The sequence below is a fragment of the Polypterus senegalus genome, chromosome 2 (genome assembly GCF_016835505.1).
Source record: "Polypterus senegalus isolate Bchr_013 chromosome 2, ASM1683550v1, whole genome shotgun sequence".
NCBI lineage: Eukaryota > Metazoa > Chordata > Cladistia > Polypteriformes > Polypteridae > Polypterus > Polypterus senegalus.
In genome coordinates this window covers 319,905,480-319,920,020 of record NC_053155.1, presented here as the reverse complement: position 1 = coordinate 319,920,020, position 14,541 = coordinate 319,905,480, and the positions used below count along the sequence as shown (strand labels likewise).

At 42.5% G+C, this 14,541-nt stretch overlaps 1 protein-coding gene across 1 annotated transcript in view; it reads left to right on the top strand.

Moving 5' to 3' along the window:
* The window catches only part of ercc1 (excision repair cross-complementation group 1), a 48,787-nt gene extending 39,208 nt beyond the window's left edge, over positions 1–9,579 (top strand). Inside the window, exons 8-9 of the mRNA XM_039745959.1 lie at positions 2,392–2,460; positions 8,925–9,579. Coding sequence (XP_039601893.1) covers positions 2,392–2,460; positions 8,925–9,005 — 150 coding nt within the window. The 3' untranslated portion in view covers positions 9,006–9,579. The remainder of the gene's footprint in view (positions 1–2,391; positions 2,461–8,924) is intronic.
* Positions 9,580–14,541: the final 4,962 nt, after the last annotated feature.

Sequence of the window (14,541 nt, the reverse complement as noted above, 5' to 3'; positions counted from 1 at the left end):
TTGCCAGCACCAGTTTCTTACCACAGGTGAGTTCAAACGAGCATCATGTGCTTGAAATAAAACGATTTACCCACAATTTGGAAAAGGTGCCAATAATTTTGTCCGGCCCATTTTTGGAGTTCTGTGTGACTTGATGTCAGGTTTGGCTTTGTTTCTCTGTTTTTTTTGTGTTGTTCCAATGCACATAAAGGGAATAAACGTGTATACCAGAACATTTGGAATTGCAACAGTTTTCTGGGAAAATTCAAGGGGTGCTGATAATTTCAGCCATGACTGCATATGTGAGTAAAGAATCAATTTAGTTACATACTCAATAATAATCATTAAAGGTAACCATGACCGCCTCTAGAGGGGATTTCTCATTGAATGGCCCAGGGTGTTGTTCACACTTGAAAGTTCAGGTTTATTGTCACGTGTAGACAGACAGACAGACACAGACAGACAGACTTAAAAAAAGAAAGCCAATGAATGAACTTTATTTGTCCCCCAGGTGGAAATGTTTTTTTTTTTTTATACAAAAGCTACACCCACACTATGGTCAGAGCAGACAGCAGAATGACTAAACAAAATTAGAAAAATGGTGACGAGAGCAGGTCATTCAGCCCAACAAGCTTGTGAGTCTTACTCGCCAAGACCGTCTAAAATAACATCAAGCTGAGATCTGAAGTTTCTTCCACGTTTACTTGGCGTATCTGCCACAGACTCGCGACCTCGGCAGACATAATGTGTAACATCAGATGGAAGGTGCACTCATGCAGTGGTTGTTGAATAGCCTTAAAAGAAAACTCCACCGAAAAACAAAACTTGTTTATATGTTACTGACCACACGTAATCTGTAGTGATGGCCGAGAAAAAAAAAAACATCATGTTTCATGCAGAGATAGCAAAATATTTTAATATAATAGGCGTCCACAGGGACAAATGCTGGAGGTGGTTTGTTAAAAATCCACGTTTGGGGCATTGTGGTCAAACAACTGGATGACTTAACATGTGGAGTATGAGACCTGAGCTGTAAGAGCCATTTTCTAGTTACATAAGAATCATAAATGTTTTACTAAATGATATCAATGGGAGGTTCCTATAACCCCCATAAGTAGAATTCAAGTGGTCTATTCTGGCTCTTTCTAACTCCTCTGACTAAACATTATTCTCAGTTAGTGATCAGCCTTGTCATGTGTAAGGGGTAGAGGGCACACAGTTTTAAACCGGGCCTTGCATGCCTTGTGTGCGTGCTTTGTGTGTCAAGTAACATGTAAGACAAAGCACTTAATTAAAAGTGTCACGCCGTGTGTTTAAAGCGAACAGAAGAAGAAGGAAATTAAGAATCTTTAAGTATAGAAACAACTAAAGTTTTACAAGAAAAGCTACGTTTAGAGAAGATACGTTTTTCTTTTTTTTTTTTGCCTTTTATTCTACGTGTGTAACAACTTTTTTTTTTTCTTTATGCTTGTGTGGATTGTTTGCTTTGAATTTTGACTAAATATTTTAAAACAAAACTTTGGACTGAGAGATTTCTTTCGGCCCGTGTTTTACCCGCGCTTGAACTCACCTTACACACCTGCGGCTACACGAGCAGGGCTAACATTTTTGATGGACTTCTTAATCTCATTTGCTCTTGTCCAGTGTTGGTCACCATAGACCCCTATTATATCAAAAAAATTAGTTGGGGCCATTCTTCATGAAAACAAAAGGTTAAAAAATTTTCTACAAACAACGAGGGGTTAGTAACATATGGAAAATTCTTTTTTTAGTTTGTGTGTATTCTTTTAAGACTAGAATTTACCATTAAACTGAGTGCTGTAAGTGGTAATGGTCCTGAAATGAACGTGCAGAAAAGCTGTCCAATATCCATCCAGTTTGTAATGACCGGGGAGAAATATCTCGACTTGCTTCTGCCATTTCAGAACAGACCATGTCCAAAACCGTCCTTGAATGATGTAGTCCTGTGGTGACAAGACCCCAAAGAAGCCCTGCACAGACGTGGGGAGAAATTGTGCAAAGCACGTACAATGGGAATCAAGTTGAGGGGCCTCCGAGCTGTGAAACAGCAGTAGCAGCTTTAACTGCTAGGCCATCAATCGGCTGCACACAAGACCCCTAATGTCGACGATATAATAAGAAGTGCCTTGAGCATGGGAAAAGGGCTATATAAATAAAATGTATTATTATTATTGTCAAGTGGTTGTTAAGTATAAATATAGTAGGACAGAGCCAGCCAGAAATCACAAAGAAGAAAAGAAGACTATAGAGTCTGCAAGAGGAACTAAAGCTCAGGTCATTAGGAAAAGGACCCATCATGAATCTTCAGTCCTGGGCCAGATGACCACCCTGGGACTAGTGTGAAGGTCTGTGTGAGTAATAAAACCATATTTATTTCTTTTTTATTCATAGTCCTTGAAAAGAATCATGACTGCATCTAAAGAAGAACTGACCCTCTGCCCAGGACTCGGACCACAGAAGGTGAGTTCAAAGTGTACCTCCAGTATATCATAACTATAGCAGTGAAGTGACAGTTAAAGATCTCCATTGAACCGCCATACACACGAGGTAACGCTGAACCACAGAAGGTCTACTTGGTGGTGTTTCTAAGTTGGCCGTCATCTCCATTATTGTAACCCAAGTGCTCTACATGTAAAGCAGAAGGCCTGGTAAGAACTAAAGAGGGAAGCCTTCATTACATTGCTTATTACAAAACAAGGTATCCATCCCCTGAAGTTTCCACATTTATTAGTATACAGCATTGAGTCTCAGTGGATTTAATTTGGCTTTTATTGATACTGATCAGCAGAAAAAGACTCTTTAATGTCAAAGTGAAAAAAGATCTCTGCAAAGTGGTCTAAATCAATCACAAATCGGAAACACGAAATAATTAATCTCAAGTCAGTTTTCAGTAGCCCTGACCGCTATGAGTGTCTGTGTGTGTGTGTGAGCGCACAGGCCTGTCACTCTCTCTGTCTCTCTCTCTGTTAGCTTTGACATTTATTCACCTTTCTTCTTTGCCAGGCTGCTCAAACTCTTCTCAGGTAGCATGGAGATCATGAGTGGCCAGCCACAGACGTTCCATTGGATTGAGATCTGGACTCTTGTCACTTGCTCCATGCCATTAACACTGTCATCCTGAAGCCATTCCTGTGTAGCTTTAGGTTTACTCTTGGGTTAGTTGTGTTGCTCAAACACAGATCTTCTCCCAAAGTGCAGGCATCTTGCCTCAGGTTTTCTTCCAAGATGTCCTCATATTTTTTCAGAATTCATTTTCTTCTCACAAGCTTTCCAGGGCCTGCTGCAGAAAAGCATTCGCACAACCTGACGCTGCTACCTATTGCTGTGCTTCACAGTGAGGATGCTGTATTGTTGCTGGCAATGTATGGTTCAGGATTTTGTCTGATCAGACCATAGAACCACTGTGCCCATTCATTATGTTTGAGGTCAGGCACTGATGTTGGATGAGAAGGTCTCCATTCCAGTTCATCCCAAAGGTGTTAGGTGGGGTTGAGGTCAGTGCTCTGTGCGGGCCACTCAAGTTCTTCCACTCTTTATGGACCTTGCTTTGTGCACTGGGGCACAGTCATGCTGAAATGGGCCTTCAAAAAACTGTTTCCACAAAGTTGGAAGTATAGCGTTGTCCAAAAACGTTAAAAGATTAAGATTACCCTTCACTGGAAGTAAGTGGCCAAGCCCAGACCCTGACAAACAGCCCACACCATTATCCCTCCTCTACCAAACTTCACAGTGGGCACAGTGCAGTCAGGCAGTCAATGTTTTCCTGGCTCCCACCAAACCCAGACTCGCCCATATGACTGCCAGACAGAGAAGTGTGAGGTGTCACGCCATAGAACATGTTTCACTGCTCTGCAGTCCAGTGGCGTTGTGCTTTACGCCACTCCATCTGGCACTTGTGATTAGACTTGGTGATGTAAGGTCTGCATGGAGCTGCTTGACCATAGAAACCCCTTCTATGAAGCTCCTGTCATACAGTTAATGCCAGTGGAAGTTTGGAAGTCTTCAGCTATGGAATCATCAGCATGCACCTTAGCAGTCGTTGACCCCGCTCTGTGACTTTACATGGTCTTCCATTTTGTGGCTTAGCTGCTGCTGTTCCTAAATGCTTCTACTTTCCAATAATATCCCTTACAGTTGACCGTGGATATCTAGCAGGAATGAAATTTCACAAACCGTCTTATTGCAAAGGTGTGGCATCCCTGTCACAGTACCAGGCTTGAAGTCCCTGAGCTCTTCAGAATGACCCACTTTGTTTCACAGATGTTTGTAAATGGACACTTCATGGCCAGCAGCTGATTTTATACACTGGTGGCAATGGCTCTGATTGAAACACTTGAATCTCTCTCCATTCTAAAAAAAAAAAAAATCTTGGGAGGGAGACGAGACGTGATCTTCTCAGAAGACACTTTAACGTCCTGCGAGACAAGGCAGTGAGACAAAAGGACAGCTAATGTACAGGCTTTTAAATGATCAACGCGCAGCGCAACAACAGAACTCGCAGCTCGCCAGCAGCTGATACGACCGCATCTCCTTAGCGTGCGTTCATACGTCCTGTGAGAAAACGATTTAACCAGGCCCGGGGCCAGAAATTAAGGACAAAGAGTAGATGACAAAGTAGAACGTTGTAAAGAATTCAAAAACATTGGCATGGTACACAAGGAGAGCAAGTTAGAGATAATGAAATTATGAAAATTCGAAAGTCTCAAAAAAAGGATAGTAAAGATCACATTAGCGCAAACAAATGGAAATTATTGCTCAGTGAAATAACAGAACAGCGAAAAAAGATTGAATATATTGTTTGGATTTAAACTTGAAGTCAGAGACTTGTAGATTGACTAATTCGTGTTGCCAGCGAGAATTAAAAGATTCCAAAAACGTTGGTGCGGTATGAAGTCTCGTGAGACAGAGACTTTTAACATGAGATTCAAGTGACGCCCTACTTACAACTATTTTCTATCAGGACCTCGGTCATCTCATCTCTCAGTTGTGTGAATGCTTTTGGCAGACACGCTTCCTGCGCTCTCAGCTGTTATAAATTTTATTTTATACATTCTGGATGACTCGTCAACGACAAATCAAAGAAGAAAGAGCATGGACAAACATTTGAAAAAGTTGTTTTATTTATTAGAGAGAAAGCAACGATATTCATTCACAGGTAGTTATACGTTGTGTTGTCAAAATCCAAACACGGAATCAAAATTTAATACAATCTTGAAGAAAAGTTAATTGCAAAGTTTTAAAGTAAAAGTGAAAATAATGCATATGGAACAATTCCCATGAAAATAACAATTTCTTTAAATTGCATATCCAGTTAACCAAACCTGGGGGTGGGCGAGCAAAGCGAGCAGGGGGTGGAAGTAGTAGTGTATATTACCAAAATCTAACAGAATTTTAAGAACATTAACACTAATACATTAACATTAATACAGATCAACATTACCGTTAGTTTCAATTTTCAACACGTTTTTCAATTTTGTCAGCATCACGCCTTATATCGTGCCGTAAATTGAAGCAATACTTGAAGCGCTTTCGCCGTTTTGTAAACGTTTAACGATTTCACTTCTTTGTGACAATTCCAACACCACAGGCATACCTTTATTGTCCCTAACAGTGTATAGTAGTTTAATTATAACAAAAGGGAAAAGCTACGAAACACTGTTAAAACTGAAGGAACATAATTGACTGTGTGATTTCAAAATGAAGCTTGACATGTGGAAATGGGGAACAGCACTACGTGCTGGCACAAAGGAGGGTGCAGAGCTCCACAGAGTACCGCACACCGCTAGTAGTACAGTAACAGTAATGGGTAGGCACTGGCGTGCGCAATATTGTTGTTTTTTATTTTTTTTTTTCCCTGACGGTTAATGGAGACTGACAGATAATCAAGGTTTTACCGTTCTTTTAACGTGTTACCCTGCTGCTTTCCAAATCGTTTTGCTGAGTTTAGCACTGCCCATTCAGCTTCAGCCAGGAGGAGGAACACCGCGATCACCAGGGGCCTTATGCATAACGCCGTGTGTAGAATTCACACTCTAACATGGCGTACGGACAAAAGTGGAAATGTGCGTACACACAAAAAAATCCAGATGCATAAATCTGTGCGAACGCCAACTTCCACGTTGTTCCCCTCCATAAATCCCGGTCAGCGTGAAAAGTAACGCACGTGCCTGCTGCCCCACCCCAACTCCTCCCAGAATTACACCTCTTTGAATATGCAAATCAATATAAATAGCCCTTAAGCTCAGCCTTCTGTGAAAAGGCAATGACAAAGGCACGGGGGAAAATAGAAGAAGTTCAGCGAATACCAAGTGGAGGCAAAGAAAAACGTACCATTTGTTGGCTTAAACAGTGATATAAACAACAAAAGGAAGTTGATCGATTGACATAGTGTGTCGGAGAAACTCAAAAGCTCAAGTTCACAAAGTCGCACAGTGCCTGAAATAAAAAAGAAGTTGTCAGATATCAAAGTCGCTGTGAAAAGGTGAGTCATAGCCCACCGTCTGAGTGTCATATGAAAGTTTATTAGGGTACAGAGAAAAAAAAAAATAGGCACACAGTGGGGGAAAAAAAGTACAAAATGTCAACTTTAATCTCGAAATTTCCACTTTAATCACGTAGTTTATTTTGTCATTAAAGTAGAACATCATAAACTTCATCTTTAAATCGTTTAATTTACTAGTTTCTCAAAAACTCGTAACTAAAGTAGCACGTTAAATGCTTTGTTTTGTATTTGATCTTCTATGTGATCTATGTGTGTGAATCACTACGTGCTTCTGGGTTTTCTCTTCCTCCGACCGAACACAGAATCCATTACATTCGTGATATTACAGCTCTCTGAATAACTAAAATACTGAGATGTATACGTGATATCATTTTCATGATGATAGGAGTTAAAGCACGTTATTAAACATGGGAACACGGTGGCACAGTGATTGTGCGCGACCTTCGATGAAATAATTTATTGCAGCAGTACTGTCTCTTTCAAACGTACTAACCTGCAATTCCTGTCTTTCATTTTCTTTCTCCCAATACACAATCAGCTCTGTAATAGACGTTAAGCCATATGTAAGCTTAGAATGCCAATTCTTCAAAACTTTTAAGGAACATCGGAATATCTTTGTAGTACAATGTTAATTATTCCATCCAGTGTCACGCCAGCCCCAGCAAGAATATAGCACGAGACAGGAACAATCCGTGAACGGAGCGGCAGCTCGTTGCTAACTCTGCGACACCGTCTCCACACATGTTTGATTATTAACAATATAGATTATTTAAATGAAGTTAAAGTTTTATCTGTATAATATTATAAACATATTTTGCTGCATTTCATCTTAAAAATGATATCGTCATCATATGTAAATACGCGCTTTATAAAGTGGCTCAGGTTATGCAATATAACTGTATTGCAAGTTTACAGTGGGGTGATTGTACTTATAAGTCCTAACAGTTCAAGACGAAGCACTTGATGGACTGATGGAGTGCGTTTAGAGTTCTTGGGATGGAACTGTTTGTGAACCGCGAGGACCGCACAGGAAAGGCTCTGAAGCGTTTGATGTATGAGGGCAGTTCAAATAGACTGCAAGGCTGAGGCAGCGTGTGCTTGATGCTGTATCCTGATAATTCTCTTTCCAATCATCTGCTGTAGATTTGTGATTCACACTCCGATACAGTGATATAAATACTCTTGAGTGGTGCAGTGAGAGGAATATAGAAAAAGATGATCCGCTGTGGCAGCTCCTAACGGGAGCAGCTGAAAGAAGTTACAGTGAGAGTAACATGGAAAAAGATGCTTTATTTTGTCTTCAGTGCGCAATAAATGTACGGCACTGCACATTTAATAGAGCATGATAACTTTCATACTATTGAGCACGTAAGGTGTGGTTTAAAATCATGTGCCCTCCATGACTTACACACAGCAAGACAGGTCACTAACTGAGACTCTTCTATAGGCAGATAGACAAGAAATCGTGAGAATCCACCAATTCAATTCAACTTGTGGGGGTTATAAGAACCTGCACTCATATTTAACATTTAACAACCAGCTTGTGGAGATCAGTTTCCACTGTAATAAAGAGTTGTCTTCTGTTTTCACAGTGTCAAGAAATCCACTGGGATTCCATGTTGTACAACAATAGAAGAAGATGCTGCATTCATATAGCGACTTTCAAGACAGAGAGAGGGGAGCCACCAATGTGCAGCATCCACCTGGCTGACGCAGTGGTGGCCCTTTTAGCGCCAGTCACCCGTTAGTTAATAGGTGGTGAAGGGGAGGGTTAAAGAGATGGCCAATTAAAGAAGGGGGATGATTATTAGGCCAGGATGACCAGGCAGTTTCTCCTGGACATCAGGGTACATCCTACTCTTTAACAAAGATGACCCCAGACCTTTTAATGACCACAGAGAGTCAGGACCTCGGGTTTATGTCTCATCTCTAAAGACGGGGGCATTTATACTGCACAGGGGCATTGGGGTCCACACTCGGATCACAGGGTAAGCACCCCCTGCTGGCCTCACCAAGCAACCCAAGCTTTTCCTAGATGGTCTCCCATTCAAGTACTGGCTGATCTCAAACATGCTTAGCGTCAGGCGGATGACATCTGAAGTGCAGGACGTGTGGCTGCTGACAATAAAATCTGATAAACTTTAAGGTGAATACTTTTTATGGGCACTGTAAGTGCAGTCCATTATGTTTCCCTTTTTGTACGAATTCACTTTTTAATAAAAAAAACATAAGCAATGATTACTATGAGGGTCCTAAAACATTTTTCAAACAAGGAACCCCATTCTGTCCGGCCAAGGTGATCTGTGATGCCATCCTGCTTTGTACAGGAGCTCAGAATGTGTTCTGCTGGCACCCAGACTGGCGTTAGCTCTACTGGTTTGCTTGCTTAACTCTGTCCGTTTGTCTTTCTGTTGCTTATTAGGCTCGCAGGCTCCATGATGTCTTTAATCAGCCGTTTCTCAAATCCAGAAAGCAGAAGACTGAAGAAAAGACGCAAGCATAAGGAACACGGGAGTCGGAAAACACGCGCTTCTACATGAGAGGGAATTGTGGGACACTGACTCAGGTCTCGTTTGTCATTTTCATTGTCATTCATGAATTCTGTCTCCTGGCCCGGGTGTTTCAGACTTGGCACACTGACTGTGCACGTCCAGCCCCACCGGCCAGGCATTCACACTTCACATCGGGGTCTAATTCATGAGGTCTGTGCTCTCCGGTTTAGAGACCACGCTGTGCCCTGTAGGGTTTTATTTCCTCTCCAAGGTTTGCTCCGACTTGCAAGTTGCATTTTAAGATTTGCGTCTTTTTTTTTTTTCTTTCCATTTCATTTCATCGACTCAAGAATTGCAGTGTTGAGTGAAGCAGGCCGGAGTTTCTCGACGTTCTTTTTTACAGGGTGAGAAATGAAACTGAAAGCGACAGTTTGGTTTCCGTGTCTGTTTTAATTATGTCAAAGGAAAAGAATGAATTCATGCTTACTGTCTTGTCATCATGTTTTTAAAGTTCCAAACATCGCAAGGCTGCACTTATTCTTTTCTTTTTCTCTCTTTCATTAAACATTTTTTTAAGTGAAAGAAGTTGGGAAAATCTTGGACTTTTAATTGGCTCTATCTTTTATTTAGGACTAATTTTAAAGAATTTTTTTTTTTTATTTTGAAATGTACTCAAAAAAAATAAAAGGAAAATCACCATCAGTGTAGAGCAAAACCCGCTGGAGTGGCTGTGCCTCAAATCACCAGGCCTCCGCGTTTGCCCCTGCTAGACGGAGCACTAAGGCAAAAGTGACCTCGCTATTGTTAAGAGAAAAAGAAACAATAAAAAGGCAACGCCATTAAAACAAAGGCAGTGGAGGTCCGTGCTGTGAGCTTGTAGGAAATGGCGTCTAATTAAGAAGGGAAGGGTCGTTTGAGACCCCCGAGTTAGCTGGCCGGCTGTTGACTCACGTTGTCTCTCTTTGACTGGCTGCTGGTTAAAGAAAATGAAACAAGTAGGGGATCTGAATCTAAAAAATAAAATAAAATAAAAGTGGGCCAGTTGAAATAAAAGCAACAGCAGTGGGTTATGAATAAAGAACGTGGCTGACTGGAAATCTGCAGCCTCCATGAGAGCTCAGACGTCACTGCGATCTGCAGGGGTTAAAGACTCGACTGCAGACGCCTTTCACGAAGCACACGTCGCCTCACGTTTACAGTCCAAGTAAAAAGTATGTGAACTCTAGGAATTGTACTTATGTCTATAAGTACTAGGGTGCTGTACCATGTTAGCCATTATGAATGTAGAGAAAAGCCAAGCAAAATGACACCTTTTATTGGCTAACTAGTATCTATCTATCAATCATATAGTGCCTTTCAGATCTATCTATCTATCTATCTATCTATCTATCTATCTATCTATCTATCTATCAATCTATCTATCTATCTATCATATAGTGCCTTTCACATCTATCTATCTATCTATCTATCTATCAATCATATAGTGCCTTTCAAATCTATCTATCTATCTATCTGTCTATCTATCTATCTATCTATCATATCATATAGTGCCTTTCAAATCTATCTATCTATCTATCTATCTATCTATCTATCTATCTATCTATCCCTCTCCCATATAACACCTGGTCGTATCTTCATGTCAGTCCCAATAATGAACACACACCGTTTCCTATAACTAAAGACACACAGATTTTCATTGAATTTTTGACCGTATTGAATAAATCGTTCAAACTGTGAAACTGAAGGTTGGATAAAGTAAGTGAACCCTCAGCTAAGGACTTTTTAAAAAGCTCATTGCAGTCCAAATTTCGCACACGTGGAGTCCATTTAATGAGACGAGTTTAGAAGTGCAGCCTTGAATGACTTTGATTGATCACCAACACGATAGTTTGAGCTTTTGACAAGAAGCATATCCAGATGGGAGTCACGCCTCACACTAAAGAGCTGTCTGAAGAGCTACGATGGAGAATTGTTCATAATCTACATAAGGCCTTAAAAGGGTTACAAAGTCATCTCAAAGATCTGAGATCTTCATCAGTCTACTGTTAGGCAAGTTGTCTATAAATGGAGACCGTTTGGTATTGTGGCTACTCTGCCTAGAGGTGGTTGCCCTGCCAAGATGACCCCAAAGCAAAGTCAGCGATGAGGTCAAAAAGAACCCCAGAGTGACAGCACAGGACTTGAAGAAGTCATCAGAACTGGCTGACATCTCCGTTCACGAGTCAACTATACACAAAACATTCAACAAGAAAGGAGTCCATGGCAGGACACCAAGAAAGACGTCACTGCTATCAAAAAAGAACTTTGCTGAACGAGCACTTAGACACTCCAATATGGGACTAGGAAAATGTTCTGTGGAGTGATGAAACCAAAATTAAACTATTTGGAAGGAGCAAGCAGAACTTCAATTGGCGTAATAAGGGCACCACATATCAACATCAAAATATCATCCCTACGGTAAAGTATGGTGGAGGGAACATCAGGATTTGGGCCTGCTTTACTGCATCAGGGCCTGGACAGCTTGCCATTATCAAGTTCTCCATTCACAAATTCACAAATTCTCCAGGATGATGTGAGGGTGTCTGTCCATCAACTTAAACTCAGAAGAGGCCGGGTGATGCAGCAGGACAACGAGCCCAAACATGGCAGCAAATCAACAGCACGATGGCTTCAGAAGAACAAACTCGGCCTTGTGGAGCGGCCCAGTCAGAGCTCAGATCTCAGTCCTATTGAATGACTTGAAGAGAGGGAGAGCCACACAGAAGACGACTGAAGAATATGAAGAGTTAAGGCAGCTCAGCAGAGAAGAATGGGCTCAAATCCCCCAAACGCACGATGTGCAGGTCTGATCTGCAGCTACAGGAAGTGCCTGGTTGAGGTCACTGCTGCCAAAGGAGGGTCAGCCAGTTATGAAATCCTAAGGTTCACTTACTTTTCCACTACCACTGTGAACGTTGAATACGTTTGTAAAATAAAGACATGAAAGAGTAGAATTGTTTGTGTGTCTTTGTCTTAAGCTCATCGTGTAGATCAGGACCAGGGACTCCGATGAAGAGCAGATCACTTTTATGACCAATTCACGCAGTAAACAGGATCATTTCACACGGTTCACAAACTTCTTACTTTGACTGTAGGGGTCAGAAAGGCCCTCGTAGCACCACGTCGGCTTTAAGGACTCCATTTCCCAGCTGCCCCGAGGGTGTTGCCCCCGATTGGTCATTTGAGGAGAATGCAGGGGCTGCTAGGGAATCTTAAAATGGAGCTGGCTAAGCAGTAAAGAGACCCCCGTTGTTTGTGTTCCATTGTGTCTGCCATCTCTGACTCGGTGGGGGGGTAACTGATGTTTTGTATCATTTCAATTTGGAGCACAAAGCCGATTGCCTCCCTTGATGGTGGGGTCTGTAGAGAGCTTCATGAGGACTTGCCGAGAGCTCGCCAGCCTCATTGTGAAGCTCACGTGGTGGCTTTTTATTTTACTTACTGGTGTGTTCCCATTTTGGTCTGGTCGGCCTCGAGTGTCTGTGCTGCTTATTGCACTCTTTTCGTTGCTTTGGCCGAGTTGGGTCCTCTTTAAAGATTTTATTTCCAGATTAAGAGTGATCACATGTTGTTTTTCTTGACCCGTCATCCGCTGCTTTTCTTGCCCGCTGTCTTAGGATATTTTTGCACGCCGCCCACCTCTCATTCGCACCTCTGCCAGCACCTCTCATTGTTGTCAAAGACGATGAACTTCACACCTCTTTATTCTGGCAAAGGTGACAGCAACGTTTGAGTCAACAGGGCTTACGAGAAGTGGCCTTGGTTAAGACACCTGTGGGGAGACCTGCTGCCATTTACCAGTGGGGGGCTCATGTCCCCTTAAATGACACATTTGGGTCTTGTGCAGGGTGGGTGGGGCCAGATGCTTCAATTGAGTGGCTAAGTGGGCGGGGCCAGATGATTGAATGACCGCTGACTTGGTGAGTGCCAGGGCACTGGGCATGGATAAATGTGTGAGCATCAGTGGGATGAGTGGGGCCAGATGCTTGAGTGGCAGGGTGCCAGAGGGGGGATGTTGGAGTGTAAAAAAAAAAAATGATTTACAAAAGTATTGAATAACGTGGTTAGAAATCACTCAGTGCCCATTACTGGGTTTGGGTAAAAATATTCAACTAGCTGCTGGACAGGGCAGGGCAGCAGCCTGGGGGTGGGGGGTGGCTTGGGGTCAATAGGGTCGGGTGATTTTTGTGATAATGGACTGAACAGGAAAAGCAGCCGTCTGTAAGACCCTAACAGGCTGGACAGTGCTTGGTGCTCCAGTTTACGAGGGATGGGTGGCGCTAAATGCATGAGTGACAGCAAGTTGGGTGGGGCTAGATACTTGAATAGCAGCTGACTGGGTGGGGCTAATATGCTTGAGTGACAGTAGACTGGGCAGGGCTATATGCTTGAGTGACAGCAAGCTGGGTTGGGCTAGAAACTTAAACAGCAGCCAGTTGGATGGGGCTACATGCTTGAGTGGCAGTAGAATGGGTGGGGCTACATGCTTGAGTGGCAGTAGAATGGGTGGGGCTAGATGCTTGAGTAGCAGTAGGCCAAACAGCAGGGATGGTAGGCGGCGTCCTTAGACAAGCGTCAGGATGATTCAGAAGAGAGAACGGACAGTTTGAAATCAAAAGTCTAAATCGGAGCCCCGCGTAGCCCTGAGTGCCCACCTTGGTCTCGGTGGTGCAGTGATGGTGGATAGCAGAACATGAGGGAGGCTGCTGCTACCCTGACACTGACAGTGGTCTTGTTGAAGGGCAGCACTGCGTTACCTTGGTACATTAGTACAGTTTTGATAAGAGTAGCCATCAGACCCCTCAAGCCCCTCAGTGTCATTTTCCCGACTTGTTGGCCCAGTGCAGTTTGCATGTTCATCACATGTCTGGTGTGGTTTTTGCCTAAAGACGTGTGGATGATATCAATTGGGAAATCTCAAATGGCCCTGCCTGAGTGGGGGCTCCTTCATCCTGAACATGCCAGCTGGGTGACACTCTTAACTTACTGTGCTGGCTGGCCTGTGGCAGGGTGGGCCTTTAGCAGAGGAAGATGCCTCACCGCCACAAGTACCTCAGACCACATGAGGAATCGGCCATTCATTGTAAGTGCCTGTGTGTCATGGCAAGCGGTGGGACAGAAGGTGACAAGTGTGGTGGCTTTTATGTGTGACACTGTTCATCTACAGTTCTTGAAAGTTTGTGAACCCTTTAGAATTTTCTATATTTCCTCATAAATATGACCTAAAACATCATCAGATTTTCACTGAAGTCCTAAAAGTAGAAAAGAGAAACCAGTTAAACAAATTAGACAAAGATATTATACTCGGTCATTTATTTATTAAGGAAAATGAGCGAATATTACATATTTATGAGTGGCAAAAGTATGTGAACGTCATGGATGATCAGTTAGTCTGAGGGTGAAATTCGAGTCCGGTGTGAGTGGGCACCCTGAGTCATTTAAAGAACAGGATCTATCAAAGTCTGCTCTTCACAACACATGTTTGTGGACGTGTATCATGGCACCAAC